Source organism: Physcomitrium patens, chromosome 11 (assembly GCF_059467195.1).
Source record: "Physcomitrium patens ecotype Gransden chromosome 11, ASM5946719v1, whole genome shotgun sequence".
Taxonomy (NCBI): Eukaryota; Viridiplantae; Streptophyta; class Bryopsida; order Funariales; family Funariaceae; genus Physcomitrium; species Physcomitrium patens.
Window position 1 is genome coordinate 10,962,136 of NC_143420.1, and position 16,193 is coordinate 10,978,328.

The 16,193-nt window shown below is 38.2% G+C and overlaps 2 protein-coding genes across 5 annotated transcripts; both read left to right on the plus strand.

Moving 5' to 3' along the window:
• Positions 1–1,872: 1,872 nt before the first annotated feature.
• On the plus strand, positions 1,873–4,635 carry LOC112289135 (putative 1-acyl-sn-glycerol-3-phosphate acyltransferase 5). Of its 2 annotated transcripts, none has more exons than XM_090254296.1 (5): positions 1,873–2,408; positions 2,742–2,975; positions 3,306–3,606; positions 3,777–3,907; positions 4,157–4,635. In XM_090254296.1, exons 2-5 carry the CDS (start codon positions 2,903–2,905, stop codon positions 4,588–4,590), a joined length of 939 nt encoding a protein of 312 aa, XP_090110422.1. In that variant the 5' UTR covers positions 1,873–2,408; positions 2,742–2,902; the 3' UTR covers positions 4,591–4,635. The 2 variants fall into 2 exon arrangements, with proteins under 2 accessions (XP_090110422.1, XP_024389863.1); XM_024534095.3 differs by having other exon boundaries at positions 1,935–2,408; positions 3,293–3,606.
• Positions 4,636–9,130: 4,495 nt separating this feature from the next.
• Positions 9,131–14,202, plus strand: LOC112288811 (uncharacterized). Of its 3 annotated transcripts, none has more exons than XM_024533408.3 (11): positions 9,131–9,482; positions 9,952–10,006; positions 10,334–10,542; positions 10,692–10,795; positions 10,957–11,053; positions 11,342–11,475; positions 11,826–12,345; positions 12,452–12,537; positions 12,734–12,902; positions 13,127–13,624; positions 13,784–14,202. In XM_024533408.3, exons 3-11 carry the CDS (start codon positions 10,336–10,338, stop codon positions 14,054–14,056), a joined length of 2,088 nt encoding a protein of 695 aa, XP_024389176.1. In that variant the 5' UTR covers positions 9,131–9,482; positions 9,952–10,006; positions 10,334–10,335; the 3' UTR covers positions 14,057–14,202. The 3 variants fall into 3 exon arrangements, with proteins under 3 accessions (XP_024389176.1, XP_024389178.1, XP_024389177.1); XM_024533410.3 differs by having other exon boundaries at positions 9,187–9,313; XM_024533409.3 differs by having other exon boundaries at positions 9,196–9,370.
• The last annotated feature ends 1,991 nt before the right edge of the window (positions 14,203–16,193 follow it).

Genomic DNA, 16,193 nt, shown 5'->3' on the forward strand with positions numbered 1-16,193 from the left:
AACTAAATTAAATATTTAATGGAAATAAGACTACTATTAAAAAATCATAAATTTCTATTGACTAATCTAAAAGAAAGATATGTAATTTAAAATTCCTTATCAAAGATAATTCTACAACAGATCCATTTTTGCAATTAACATTCTATTTTTTTTTATTTATTCCAAAATTTCTATATTATTATCCTAAATTAGTAAATTTAAATATCCTAAGTATATTTTTTATACTAAAATATACCTATGAGTCAATTCTATGACTCATATTAGAGATGTTATGTATTTTGGTTTAAAATTTTTTACTTTATTCTACATTATTTCTATTCATGTGTGTATCTATTATATGTGCATGAAATAGGCTATGATAAATAGACATGTTAAAAAAATTATAAAATTCACTCAATTAATAGATTTGATGGAATAATTTCAAAATTGCATACTAATTTTTTACAAAATTGTAAATCCTCCTTTTCATATCATATTATGAAGTTGATTTCTTGTCAACTTTACAATGTTAATTCTCCTATCAACTCTTTAGTTCTAATTCAATATAAATTAAATACAACTTTATTTTGAATGCATATTTTGATTATATAATGAAACAAAGTTTAGTTGCTAATGTGAGTAGATAATTATTTTCAAATTACAAGCCACAAATTAGTTAAGATAAGAAAAAAATATGATTATCTCTTAGAAGAGATAAAAGACATTGAATAGAGGTTGAATATAGAGTAATTGAACTTTTTAGAGAATAATACAGAGATAGTATGTGATTATTCTTTAGAAGAAATAAACAACAATTAATGAAAATTAAGTATAGAATAGTTGAATTCATTGGACAGTAATACAAAGAAGAAACTTGCTAAAAATAAGAAATTTTCTATAACATCATTCTTACCATTAAAACATCATTATTGCAGACAACATCACCTATATTCTATGTTTATTTCTCCAAAGAAATAAATGGTTTACTTACTACCAAGGTATTCTTATTATTATAGATAACATTACTAACATTCTTGTATTTTGTGAAGTTTGCTAAAAAATGCATTACGCATTTGGTTGTAAAAGATAAAATAAAATTTGCAACAACAAGGTCACAACTATCTTAATGGAATCCTAAATAAATTCTAATTAAATCTTAACAATGCTAACTAATCGTTAATCAAATCTAAAAGAAGTCTTGAAGAAATCACAAAAGAAACATAAAAAAATTATAAATTAACCTTAAAATATATATATATATATATATATATATCAAAAAAATCTCAAAAAAATAATAAAAATAAAATCCTAAAGAAATATCAAAGAAATATTTAAAAATAATATTAAAAAAAAATCTAAATGAATCTTAATCAAATCTTAATGTAACCCTAATAAAATCCTAAACAAATCCTAAACCAACCTCAACCAAATCTTAAACTAATCCTAAATTCTAACCAAATCCTAAACAAACCTTAATAAAATCCTAACCAAATCCTTAACAAACCTTTATGAAATCCTAACCAAACCCTAAACAAATCAAGTTAACTTGTGTTTTTCACACCACATTCCAAGTCCCCACAAAGTTTTAGCTGTCATTTCATTGAATCCTATATCAAATAAACAATAAAATCATGAATTTATATCGCTGAATCATGAATCAAATAATGAGGCTGTGTTCTTTATCCTGACATCCAAACCCAGAATATGATGTAGGGAGAGAGGGGGGTAAAGAAAAGCACGTATAGAAGACTGCGTTTTACGATGATGCAGTGAAGGAAGGCACAAGAAAGGAAAACGAGGAAAAGGGAACATGAAGAAGAAGAGGGGCTGCTGTGTGGTGGCACAAGAGGGCACAAGAATGGAGCACAAGACGGGGGGAGCCTCCTTCACACGGCAGACGGGGTAAATGGGGGCCCTACTCGGGGAGTCCACCATGCTGCGACAGAAACGATGCAAGCTGCTAGGGCGGGGCGGGGTGGGAGGGATCGTCAAACTCTCAACGTGGGCGCCGCGCAATCACTCTCGACTGGAACCTGCCGCACTGATTGGCCGGGCTCGGCGATCTTCCCCACAACCCACAAATGGCACTTCCACCACACCCCCGTTCTTGCGCACTCTGCAGCTGGCGAGAGCTTTGTTTTCCTGTCAGATGCGCGTTGACGGCTGATGGCAACCCTGTGATTGGAACCACGTTTACTTGTACAGACCCCGTCACGATGTGAAAGTTTAACGGTTTTCCTGACTCACGGGGTTTTTCAACGTTCAATTTGTCAAAAACTCCCAATCTCCGGACGTTTTTTGGGTGGGAATTGTGCGTTTGAATCGTCATGCCGACCCCGCCGGGTGATGCTTATGCTTCGAAGCCCGGTGCGGAATCCCTCAGTCTAGATGATTTGGGTGACCAGGCGCCTGCTATGTACTCCTCCCAGGTGAGCCAAATAGCTGCATCTTTGTTTCAATTTGGTGAAATCGTTGAATTTCTGGATTTTGCGTCATTTTGTGCATGGCCTTTGAAGAGAATTGGTATACGCCATGCAATTTAGGTTTAGGGCAATTTTACTTTCATTTGTGCTGGAATTCGCTCACAATGGGCGGAGTTCTCAAGGGCTGGGTTAGGCGTTGTTCTGTTTCTCTTGGTCAGGCGTTGTTCTATATCTCTTGGTTTTGCTCTGTTGAATTGGGGCTCGAGCGTAGCAGGGATTAAGTTAATCGATTTCGGATGGAGATGTGAATTTGTGCATTCGTGTGGATTTTCTTTGCAGGGCGACAAGTTACATCTACATCGACCATTGACACTATTTCGAAGGGTACGGGGTTTAGTGTGTCTAGCAATTCTACTTTTAACTGCGTTCGTGGCGCTTGTCCTCCTATCACCGGTCGTGCATTTCTTGCCACGCTTCTTCAGTGTTCATTACAGTCGACTATGGACGTCCTACTTCATAGGAAATTGGCTTTCTATGTGGCCGTACTTATTCGAGGAGGTCAACGAAACAAAGGTATGTCTTATTAATGAAAATGTCTCCACACATGTATGTTGTTTAGGTATATTCTGTCAACTGAAAACTTGTTTTAATTTTTTCTTAAATTGAAATTCTGTGCCTGAAAGCCAACTCTAGGTCCATCATAATGTAGCAATATGATCAGAAGCGCTCAAATGTGTCGTGAAAGTTTGCTTTTGCAATTTTCTTTTGCTGTTAACCTATTGATTATGTTGGAACCACAATACAGACGCTGCTTCACTTCATTCTTATGGCAATGAATGTCGTGATGATTCCGGTTAATTTCATCCTACAGGGATATGGATGTTGTAAAGGTGATTTTTGCAGGTGATAAAGTACCTAAGGAGAACCGTGTGATGGTCATGTGCAACCATCGTACCGAAGTGGACTGGATGTACATTTGGAACTTAGCAATTCGGAAAGGCAAGATTGGGTACTGCAAGTATGCGGTGAAGAACTCAGTGAAAAACTTACCCTTGTTTGGTTGGGCATTTTACGTTTTTGAGTTTCTGATGCTGCATAGAAAGTGGGAAGTGGATGCTCCCGTCATCAAGACATACATTGACAGTTTTCAAGATAAAAGAGATCCTCTCTGGCTAGTCGTGTTTCCTGAAGGCACAGATTTTTCGTAAGGCTGAAGTACCCATCCATGGCTTTGATGTATATCTGCAATCTTCTCTATAATCTGCATTTATTCTCTGTTGTTTCTCTAGCAAGTAAATCATACTTGCTTAATGTACTTAGCAATTTGTCATTTTTGACTTATTGTGATGTAAATGTGATTGACTACTATGACAGTGAAGCGAAACGGGACACGGGCAATGCAATTGGAAGAGAGAAAGGCTATCCGGAGCTTGTCAATGTGCTTCAACCTCGCACTCGTGGCTTTGTGACTTGCCTTTCTCAATCGCGCTGCTCTTTGGATGCAGGTGGGTGCAGCTATGAATCAATCTTGAGAATGCATAGTTCATGTAAATATTGTAAAATCATTCGTAAGATTGTCACCTAGAAATGTTCTCCCAAGCTTATTTCTGTACTAAGGAGTTCATACAGTTGGCTTTTATATTCATTATTCAAAAATACATTTCTAGCTTTCTTTCTGACTTGTAATTTGATACTTGGATGAGATTGCGAGCTCAGAGATACTCATCAAGTCGTTCATGTGCGTATGTGTGCAGTTTATGACCTCACTATAGGGTACAAGAAGCGGTGTCCCTTGTTCATCAACAATGTATTCGGAACCGATCCATCGGAAGTGCACATTCACATTCGCCGAATACCAATTTCTGAGATTCCTCAATCAGAAGACGGTATGACGCAGTGGCTGTATGATCTATTTTATCAAAAGGACCAGATGTTGGCCAGTTTTAGTAAGACAGGCTCTTTCCCTGACAGTGGAATTGAAGAGAGCCCTTTGAACATAGTGGAAGGTGTTTGCAATGTTGCTCTACACGTAGTCCTTAGCGGTTGGGTATTCTGGTGCTTGTTTCATTCGGTTTGGTTGAAGCTTTATGTGGCTTTCGCTAGTTTGCTGCTCGCGTTTAGTACCTATTTTGATTGGAGACCTAAACCGGTTTACTCTAGTCTACGTACTAAAAGAAAAATCGTGTAAAATAAATTCGTTAGTTGTAATTGGTTTGTTTATTCCGATTCCAAAGCTGAGTTTAAGGGTGAGGCTCCTCTTTAAGCTGATTTTTGCTATTAATTGGCTGCTCCCTTGTTTGTCTGCCGTAAATTGGCTTTAATACGGTTGTCTTCTGCTGATGAACCTCAGTGCTTCAAGACGATGTGGCCTTTTAGCCTTCTCCTTTACCCATCTTGACCAGATGCCAAACTCGCAATAAAGCAGATCAATAGGTCGTGCCCCAAACAGGAACTTATTTTTCTGAATCCGATAGTATTGGCGGTTTGCCACCAATATCTTTGTTTCAAAAATCAAAATAAGTCTGATATTACCTTTTTATTGGAATTTTTCAAACAAGACATCTTGTAGGTCAAGGTTCGTTTATAACTTCTTCAAAAACTGTAATCTATTTTTGAAGTTATTATAAAGAGGAAGAGCTAGTTATGGTTGCAATTGAATTGTTTTGATTATGTTGAAGAATTCAAGAATGTTGATATTAAAATTCTTATATAGTGCTTGCAGAGATAAGTTTTAATACCACAAGAGGAGTAATCACAAAAGTAGAGATTTCAATTGATTATAAAATGAGAAGATTATCAAAACAAATTTTCTTTTGCATAAAAATTAACATCTAGTCATAAATAAGACAAAGAGATATATATATATATATATATAATTTTTTAATTTTTTAATTTTTTCTAAAGTTGGTAATAGTAGACCATTAAAAAATTTGAAAACAAAATAGCTACTTAGAAAATCCATAAATTCCATTAAATTGCCACAATGTTTTTTTAATCAAAACCAAAAGTATTGTTATTAAAGCCTTATAAAGGCCTCTTGTTTAGTAAAAATAAACTCTCCTTTAGAAGCCTTGACCTTGGGATATAGTGTCAAGTAAAAAGAGGTCATGGAACAACCAAATGATTTTAAAAATTATAAATCTAAATATTTTAGCTTGCATCTTAATTTTAACAATTTTGAAGAAGATTAGAATAATTATTCCACATTTTAATTTTTGATAGTTTTTAATACAAATTCTTAACTTTTTCTAAAGATCATGTCTTGAAATGTGCCATTTTATCACTATTCATGCCGTTTTATCTCATCTTTTTCTCTCAAGACTTTTGGATTGGTTTTCTTTTAATATAAAGCCACCTCAATCAACCAAGCTTCCCAATTTCAACCAATCAAAAAAAAAAAAAAAAAAAAAAAAAAAAAAAGTTGTAACCTCTCACTTTGTCCCCCTAAATTTGCAACTATGCATCAATGTCACAAAAGCAAATCATTGTTCCAAACAATCAATCAATGCTGGTCTGTTTAATCCAAACATGGTTTTGTCACATTGCAATTCCGTTTCTTCCCCTTGAGGGTCACTGCTGCAGCTACTCCATGTGGACACTGTCAGTTCATCCTCCATCTAGCACAAAACAACAATTGCACCGTCAAGCTTTGAATTATTTTGATAATAAAGACATAAAAACAAAATAGATGCTCATCAATCCATCACTGATGTTGTAGCCCATGTCAGCTATAAAATCCATGCTCCAAAACAACAAAGCAAGAATACATGACATTGTTGGTTGCGGTGGAGATTAGTGTCAGCAAGTTGACGCTCCATTGTTTTTCGGGGGGGGAGAGGCGACTCCGGAAGATGTCTTGCTGCTCGCTAGATCCGAAGTTGGAGGAAATGTAGCTCCAGGTTTTGAGGCTACGCAGACGCTGGCACCAATCCTCCCCCTAGTTTGATGGAGTTTGTCTCTCAAGTTGGGGTGTGTGTGACTCACTCGGCCCAAAACTTTTTATTTTTATTTTTATTTTTTATTTTTTAATACTGTTCTCCACATGTGCCATTGAAATGACGCATGAGTCCTGAGGTTGCACTCTTTTGTTGGCAATTCTGTACTGATTTTTTATGGATGTCCTCAGATGAACTAACAGATTGTATTGTTTAATTTTAATTGTGCATGATAGATCGAATAAATTACGATTCTCCAAGAGGTTTGCTAAGGATGATAGCTGCTGTTCCAATATTAGCCATACAGTAAACCTACAATACATTCTGGGAAAAGCTCCCCCAAGATCCCCGCATGTACAGATCTCATTTGGATTGATTTTGATAAGCTTTTCGTTTTCTTGGAACATGTTGTCTTGCTTTGAGCATGCTACATAATCTGTTCTTGAGTGCTGAGTTTTCTGGTAAGAAGCGATTGGGGGCCAGGTATGTGATTTTCTGATCTTGATTCATTAATCCTATTTGTGAAGTGGGAAAAACTTGGGACCGAACATTTGCGGCGCGTCTGTTTGAGTCATCGAACATTCAAACCGTTGAACAGCTTAATCTCGGTGTTGTTGGTGAGCAATATTGTGAAGGTAAAATAGTTGAGAGAGGATTGGTTTTTTTTCGATCGCAGGTATGTTAGCAACAGATTTTGGGAGCTTTGAATATACTTGAGGAGGGTGCTGTACTTGCAGTAGTCTGTAGTGTGTTCTCGTTAGATTTGTATAATTTGCCTCCATAACCTTGACAGTTTGACAAAAACGGGGCGATGGCCAGCTGAATATAACTGCTGGAGCTGATGCCGCTGCCAACTGCTTCTGTGGAGACCGTCACCTGAACTCTAGAGCGCTTGACCATGAGTCCTCAGTTTCACGATCTTCGCATGCAAATGTTAGAATCGGGTGCTGGATTCTGAAGCGATCAGCAAGCTCATGCAGATGCTCCTTCCTCCAGGCTGGTCAACAGTTAATACATGAAGACTGACTCGCTTTAAGATTTCTAGTAAACTGCATTTCCTTGATGATGTCCCAATGGAATGAGTGGCATTGTTGGTAGTAACTTCTGGTCCAAGGAATTAGAATGTCCTCTGCGGGTGCAAGGTTGGTGTGGTGGTGCTTCGTTCGAACAAGAGACGCAGATGAAGTCAAACGTATTATTGCCAAATAAAGTTCCTTCATTGATGTTTCAAATTTACCAACTTCGGAGGCTTTCTCATGAAGTGAAGGGTCCTTTTGTAGTAAGCTTGATCCAGCAGAGGGCAGATTCCACAGACGCACGTGCAATGTCCATTTCAGTGTCTAAAGATGCTAGTAGTATCTCCTCCATTGAGTTCGGCGTTTAGATGTCTGACCTGTGGAGGTAATTCAGCAGCAAAATTCCATGTACAACTTTGTTCATGTTAAATTGGTACTTTTCCCTTCGACTATTCCCATGGAGACCTGAACATAATGAAAATGTGGGTCAACTACATGTCAGACCTGAACACAGTTGACCCACAACTTCAAGCCTCGACTATGCTCGGCAATGAGACACGACCTCCTTGAACACAAAAGAGCTGTCCAGGGATAACCAATTATGTAACGGGCGCCGAAAGAGCACGTTTCAACTACTTACTGCTTCTTTCCGAGGGTTTTTAAATCGTAGATTAAATGTCCGCTCCTCGAAACCAATCGTGAATTTAACAAGATTTCAGTTCCAGAGCTTCACACAACAGGTGTACTTGGCTGTGCAATGCACAGATTGATACACTGTTCATTTGTTGCTTTCGGTATCTATTAATTTTATTGTAATATCTAAGTTTTGTTTACTTTGAAATTGTTACTAGTATCCTTTACTACATTTTTGGATTACAAGAGTGTTTTTAATCAAAAAAATAATGTTTGAATTAGTTTAATCCATGTTTTGTGTAAAATGGTAAATAAATAAATTACGTATTTCTAGATCTCAATCAGCTGGAACTTTTTAATCATTTTATAAATACACTAATAAAAAATAGATCATTTCGCACGTTGAATCTTATGGCTATTAATTCTGTTGCAAAAGTACCATTCACAAATGTAAGTGTGAGTACATTGGTCTCAATCTTAATGCATCTAATATATCATTTAAATCATGTGGATGACTCTGTCTTCTTAAAGTTTATATCAAGCATTTAAAAATGAGAACTGACATATATTAGGAGGCGACGCTTCTATAAAAAGGTAGACAACTCCTCTCTTGGTAATTCTGGACACAGATTATCGCATTCCCGAGCTGTTCAATAAAGTTTTCATTCGTTTATTTATTTATTGAAACCCAATCATTTCCTTAATTGTTATGAAGTTGTAAGCAATTTTTCATCAATTCTTTTTTCCTTGTTTCTTCTAAAATTATAAAATCTTTGACAGTTTGATGATAAATTAAAATATTGGCTAGGGATAATACATGTGAGAACTTTAAACCTTGGAATTAAAACATGAAAGAAAGTGAAATACTTGCACTTAATTCCAGGAAGACTTGAAAGTTCACAATTCACGAAAAAAATAAGAAACAATTCAAACATAATCGTGATTGAAGAAACAGAAAGTTGTGCAGTAGTAATAGGATAAATGATTGGGACAGACATTATGAGCAGCACAGAAGTCAGTAAGATTGTTGTTAAGAGAGGGTGTGAAAGCACTTAAAGATCTGGTATGGAAATGAAGAAGAAGAAGAAGAGAGTGGTTGGTTGGTGAGTGAGCGAGTGAGTGAGTGCCCTGCCATCCTCCCCACGATTCCTTCTTCACCCTCCCCCCCGATTCTTCTTCTTCTTCTCCCTCCCTCCCTCCCTCATTTCTACTCTTCTCCATCCCCTGCCCTTCCCTGCCCTTTCCTTCACTTAGGGTTTTTCCAATCATCAGATCTCACCCTTGCCCCCCGCGTTTTCTTCCTTCTCTCCTGTTATCTTTCCTACACGTTAGTGCCTCTCTTCTTTATGATGTGCAACTCTTTTTCACGACGGAATCGTGCGAGGTTCTGCATGTTCTCTTTTTATTGTCAAGCTTTTCCTTGAACCTTCAGTGCCAGCCCTGGCTCGCTCTTAAGCTTCGCTTATGTGGATCCATAGGCATTGCCTGTGATTCGGGTGGTTTAATTTCCTTTTCTTTTTTTTAATTTTTTTTCTTTTTTTAGTAGTTTGATTTGTTGATGCACAAACTAGAGTGTGGCCTCGACACCTCGTTGAGATCTGCCTGGTGATTCAAGAGTATGCACGGGTGTGTCGCAAGCTGATCCGTGCCAAGACTGGCTACGCTTTTACCAGTTGTAGATTGATTGATCTCGGAAACGTGATCTGTCGTGTTTGACAGGAGTTTTAGATCTATGCAGAATTTTGAACATGGCAGTCGATTGGGGGTCAGGGGGGCGTGAGCCATATCACAGTGTGAAGATTCATGCTGTGACTAGCTAGTTGCCGAGATTTGTGAAATCGAGTAGGCCAGTTCAGGATGTGGTGTAGGAATTGAGAGCTGGTGCTTTTAGCATCTCGCGTCGCACAGTTAATTGACAGCATATTCTTTTGCGAAGTGCTTACAGAAAGATTTTCTTGTTTGCAGAGGGTTTTAAGTAGGATTTTTCCTGGAGCTCTTGTCGATGCCAGCGACTAAGCCAGTATGTCCTGCTCCTTATTCTTTTAATCAGATATTCTGAATTCAGTTCGATGTAAGTTAGTCTTCGAATTTTACCTCACAATCATGCATAGTATAACTGCGCTCAAGAAAGTAAGTCACTGTCGTTTAAGAAATTGCTTTGCGGACCCTTTTTCCAATTTCTATCGTCTGATAGAATTTAGTATCGGACTTAGATTATGCTAAAGAAGTCAAGTTAGTTGAATTTTGAAGATGCCTACTGGATGGAAACCCATGTTTAACGAATCCTGTAGTTAGACGGGTCAGCGATCAGGGTTACAATTTGTGAATAACCCGTACATTTTGGCAGGCATGCAGAATCAAGGTTTGCCTGGAAGCGGGCAGATTACTGTGACCCCTACTAAGTCCGAAAGTTACAAGTCTTTATTTAAGGAGAAGTTTGTGTCACTCTACGAGGATATATTTGCACTGCGGAGCCCGCTTCAAACAGCAAAAGATCAAGGCATTCAAGGCCGTGTTACCATTGGAAGGTTCTGGGATGAATTATTATTGCTGAAGGTAGGACTCATTCTTCATCAAGTATGCGATTGAACAGTGCCAGATACCTTGGGTCCGTAGAGGATGTGACAACGATGACAATGTTCTTGTTCTGCACAGTATCGGTATGTATTCATTCTGATTGATCTTGTCTTCAAAAAAAATTTCAGGTTAACGAAAGCTTTTTGTCACAATGCATATCAAAATCTTCAGAAGAGCAGCTCCAGGATAACCTGCGTCCTGTCATCAATGACCTTTTCGCAACCTGTGTGAGGTACGCCTCTTTAGGGCAGTCTCTGGTGAATTAAAACCTCTAAATGTTCGATGCTTAAAGGATACAGTTGCGAGGTTTTTGTCGAAGAAAGACAGCTCTATATGTCAAGTAGAGGGCCACTACTGTTTGCATGGAAGTGAGTTTTCCAATGTTGCGAGCAGGTACTTTGATGATGATAATTTTATTAGAGTGGCTCATGCACTCGAAACCCTTTCAATCCTCCTTCGGGAGATTTTTAAGAAGCGGTTTAATGAGCAGGTGCGGCGTATTTTTGTTTTGTTTTTACTTTAGTTCAATTAATTTAACCTTGAGGAAATACTTATCAATTATGGAGAATGCCCTTGCCCGCTCTTTTTTATATTGCACATTTCGGATTTCCCACCTATTCTTACTACGTTGAGAAGTTCAGAATCGTGTGTTGGTCCTCTTCTAGTTCTGGTTTAACCTGTCGGTGCCATCAACAGATGATTGTAATGTGCGTCTCGTGCACCATCTTAATATTGGTCCGCCTCACAGGCTTCAAATTGATATTCTGTGTTTCGGCAGGGCTCTACTATCCTTACATTGGTGGCAGGTGCTGTCGACAATGCAGATAATTTCTTTAGGCGATTGATCAATAGCATAGCAGCCCTGCTTGTTAGGGATGATGTTCCTGTGCTTGTGAAGTCTCTGGGAATCAAGTAAGTCAATATTTGGCCAAGAAAGCAGTACATAGATTCGTATTCAGGCTTGTCAGAAGTATGTAAATCCGAAAAATTGACGAGTCAATTCGAAGACTTGTCTAGGTTTTTGTTGCAAATATTACTCATCGGTGCTGTCCACTTTGCAATTGTCATGTGTTGTTGTTCACGTTTTCGAGTCTTTCGAAGGCAGAAAAAATAGATAGCTTCCGTCATATCATCATGGTTTTCCGGTTGAAATCTGTCCGACCTGAGCAGTGCTTAATCGGAAAGTAACAATCCAGTCTACTTCTGGCTGTTTGGGATGTTGTCAATCCCTGGTTATCTTATCCATTATAGTTTTGATGCAGGGTGTATTTGACTATCTTGACAGCGACACCAAACGTTAACACGAATACCATAGCTAGTTATTTTTTTGTTTATAACGCCTTCGACGGGATCGCTGCTGTCTTTAATGTGAAGCTCTCAGCGGATCGAAGGGAACTTGAGCTGGATGCTTCTCTTGTTCTCATCTTATTACTTCTATGGAGGGAATCTTCCAACCCTTACGCTGAACGACTTGTTTCGCCTGCGGCTCCCATATTGCCTCTGTTGCACACTGTAGCCTCTCTTTTCACTCCTCTCGATGATATACCTCAGACTGAGAATGACATTCTCTCCAGTTCTAGCAGGACTCCAAATGATGGAGGACTCCTTGGTTACCTTGGCAGCTTTTTTGGCATTGGGTCCTATATTGGGGATGCCAGCAGTGATGGAGTCTCAGGGCTGTCGGGAAGCAAAACATTAGATGTTTGGTGGTGCAATTCATCTGCTGGTCTCGTGCTTCTGTATTTCCTCTTCTATCTGAATCCAGTGGTGAAATCAGCTCAGGTACGAGGTTCTTATATGGTGAACCTAGGATCTTGTTCTGAACTATTATAAGGTTTCTCGGTGGTGCCACAACATGCGTCAGGTTAATATACTTATTATGCTACAGGTTTGGACCTCAACAAGTTTAAATTATGCACAAGGTTCAGCTGCTCCTGGGCAATCTGCTATTCTTGTGTGGAGCGAAATTCTAAAGTAACTTCTACTCACGAATTAATTTAGTGTCGAATTTTCGTTTTGGTTGAGCAATTGGGAAAACTGCTGCTGTATTGAGAGCTACGTCATCTTTGTCAATTCGCAGTTTCGATTAACGTACAAGACTTCGCTGTTAGTCGCTCATGACTTACCAGAAGCAAGATGTCTGTAATTGACAGTTTTTCTCTTTGATCAGGTCCTTCCTCTCCATCTCGAAAGCAGTTGTGTCTGAACTACCAGCTTCAGGCGTTTCAGGAGTATTGAGGGCAAAATTATGTTTCACTATTTTTAGATGCATGGCGGAAGATCGTGTGGCATCGGATTTCCTCTTGCGATGTAATTCTGAATCATATGCAGTAAGCCAGGTAAAGGTTTAATCAGATACAATATTTACAATGTGTATTTTTGTAGATGGATATAAAATTCCCTCGTTGATTGAGCCAGTTTTACAACATTTTTCGTGATGCTTATGACGCGACTCTCATTGGTTCATTTGTTCTTTATTATTATTATTATTATTATTATTATTGTTATTGTTATTATTTACTATATGAGACTAGCTTATTATGACATCTAAATGTTGCAACAGGTGCCCGCAAATGGCTTGGTAGACATGCCTTTCGTGATCCAATTCAAAAGCATTTCAAGTCTCCTGCTCGAATTGGCATCAAGCGTACTAGCTGTAAAGCCCGAGGGGACTTCCCTCTTGGATGCTGATCTGTTCTATCGCGCAGCTGCCGTCGTGTGTATCATCTTGAACAGTCTAAAGACCAAAGGACTGCAGCTCTCGTCTACAAGCGTGAACTGGTTTGCTGTTTGGGATGGTCTACTAAGGACATGTGCATGGTGTGGGGAGGAGAAGAATTTTCAAAGACCTGGAGTTCCAGAATTAGCTAGCTTGGCTCTGGGCACTGTGGAGATGTGCCTAGGCAGCAACCCTGAAATATGGGCTGGGGCAGATGAAACAGAGAGGTTGCACGCTGTTGTCATGGCTCATATCACATCACTGGAACAGTTAGGACAGACAGCCGCAGCTTCTCCTTACGGAGAAGCTGCAAGGGCTCCTTTAAGAGGTCGTATTCAACTGGTGAGCTTCTTTGAAGTCTTATTTATTTATTTATGTCTATCGTGCTCTATCATTCTACTGCTCAGAAAGTAAATAGTTATTTTATTTTAATTTTTTCTGTACACCGAAAAAGGATTCAATGTCTTGATGTTCATTTGTTGGTTTTTCCTTGATGTTCAGGTCAACGTCCTGGCTGTTAAATATCACTATGAGGTTCAAATTGCTGGACTGGGTGTTCGTGGGCAGCCCACAATGGAGCAAGCTCTGCTTGGTGTGAGGAAAAAGGGTACATCGAATCTCAAGTTGAAATCTACACATGCAGGCCCTGGCCACTCATACACTGAAGGAACATCTGATTTACGAATGCTCAATAACCTGGCACGTGCTGTGCTGTTTGAGAATCGAAAGAAGTTTACTGCTGGAACTCCAAAGCAGGAGTTGGAAGCAACGTAGAGGTGCCTGCTATATTATTTATTGAAGCAACCCGTACCGTCACAGATAGGAGGTGTCATATGAGCGTTCCAGCAGAAGGGGATTTTCTAGCTCCTGTGAATTTGAATGGACTATTCTCTTTAACCACATATTATCAATTTACCAAACTACTGTGCTTGTAAGTCCCTGATTTTGCATCGCGGAGCTAAGAATACTTGTAAATACTCCTGTACTACAAAGTGTAATACTTGAGGAATACAAATCAAAATAAGGAAAATCACAGTAGGTAGAACTTGTCTATCCCAGAGGGGTGTCAGTGCTACCGAAGATGTGGAGCAGGGCATGACATTGGCTGCAGCACCAAAACGATTTATAGCCACGAAAACGTGGTATGGAATTTGCGAAGAGTGTTTTTGAAGCGACTGTAGAAGTTGGTGCGATTATGCTTGGATGGAACACGATTAGAGCCCGGCAGTAGAAACGCTTAGTTATCGAAGTTCGCAGAGAGCTGACGCCCTAATTTGATGTTGCTAATGCAAAGCGTTTTCTTTACAATTGATTTTTGTTTTTGTGTTCATTTGGTTTGTCCTGATTACAATAAATCAAGAGGTCTGTGCAGCACGGTAGTCCTGGTCAAACTTTTGTTGAAGTTTATCATTTGTTAGCGTCAATAGCAGATTTACATTAATTGAGGCAAACAAAATGGTATGAGTGTGGATATGTACTGTAATTAAAACATTAGAACTGGTATGTCTTAGTCCTAACTAAGAGATCTCATTCATTGCAGCTGATGGGTTGAAATACACATCTTCATTCATCATTTCATTTTGTCACGCTGTAGTGACTTCATCACAAGTTCTTGTAAAAAAATATGACTTGGACTCATGTACGACGGTTTGATAGAAGAAAAAATTCTTTGAGCATACTTGCGAAGAGAATCTGCACACCATATATTGGCATATTTTAGAATTTTATATTTTATATTCACCACACAGTGTATAATATGAAGATAAATATAAAGGAACTTTTTAAATTATAGATCATCAACAGAATGATTTTTTAAAATTTCAACATAATGTATCTCTTTACAGTGATTTTGTGATGGAAATTAGGAATAAGACATATCATATTCTACATCCTTTATTACCTCTAATTGTCTGGTTGCCCTTGTTCGTGGTAATATTACATTTGCATTTTCAAAAAAATGATAACATCATTTAAAGTATGATCGAATGTGACTTTAAAAAAAAAAAAAAAAAAAAAAAAAAAAAAAACAAAACAAAATAGACCAATATAGTTACAACACTTCCCAATCTGTATGCTTTAACTCTCTCGTGCATGGCGAATGTGACAATTATTTTTCAAAAATATTTTTAACATAGATAGTGTACAATACATAGATATTCCATCACAGTTGGTTATGCTTTCTTAATTTACATAGAAAATAGAAGTTGGGATCCCATATCAACAATCACTCTCAACCACATCTTCTTTGAAGAGAAAACCTTATATTAATTAAGAAATTGGTTCACACAGAATACTCATGATATGGAGGCTTTGTTTCTCAGAAGTTACATTCATCCGTGAACAAATGAATGAGCCACGTCTACGATTCCGTTCCCCGGAGATTGTGACTGTCTGAGTGCCGCTCTCTGCGCAGCACAAACTTTAACAGAATTTTGAATTTTTCAAGCGATTGCGGCAGCAGGAGCAAGATCAAACTTGCACAGGGAATTAACATCCAAATGAATGTGCTATAATAATTTCAGGAAAAATGAAAAAAAGAAAAGAAAAAAGAAAAGATTAAACGAAACAACAGAGGCATCGGATCTCTGTATCATTTGGAGCAAGGCCTCCGATTCATCAGCATGTTGCGCACAAACTATCGCAACGTCCATGATGCGATTTCAGACAAACTTTCCAAAGCGATTCTTGTTTTCGAGCATCCGATAGTTTTCAAAAAGCCACGGGTCCTCTTACAAACTTATCATCCTGCACAAAAAAAAAAGGGAAAAGAAAAAAAAGTTTGTTTGCTTTGTGTTCACGAACCAAAGGATTGCAAATGCAAACATTTGTCTATCTCCCCGAGGTTTAGCACAAAACCAGCGAAGTCTCTCAAGTAGCCGGTGCTGCGACCCGAGACCCTCAAGTCTAAGCA

Bases quoted from the DNA above. Each gene is read 5' to 3' on its own strand.
- LOC112289135 (XM_024534095.3), top strand. From the start codon at position 2,307: ATGCCGACCCCGCCGGGTGATGCTTATGCTTCGAAGCCCGGTGCGGAA. The intron at 2,409-2,741 runs GTGAGCCAAATA...TTTTCTTTGCAG, and splicing joins CTGCTATGTACTCCTCCCAG to GGCGACAAGTTACATCTACA. The intron at 3,607-3,776 runs GTAAGGCTGAAG...CTACTATGACAG, and splicing joins CCTGAAGGCACAGATTTTTC to TGAAGCGAAACGGGACACGG.
- LOC112288811 (XM_024533408.3), top strand. From the start codon at position 10,336: ATGCAGAATCAAGGTTTGCCTGGAAGCGGGCAGATTACTGTGACCCCT. The intron at 10,543-10,691 runs GTAGGACTCATT...AAAAAATTTCAG, and splicing joins ATGAATTATTATTGCTGAAG to GTTAACGAAAGCTTTTTGTC. The intron at 10,796-10,956 runs GTACGCCTCTTT...TGTTGCGAGCAG, and splicing joins CTTTTCGCAACCTGTGTGAG to GTACTTTGATGATGATAATT.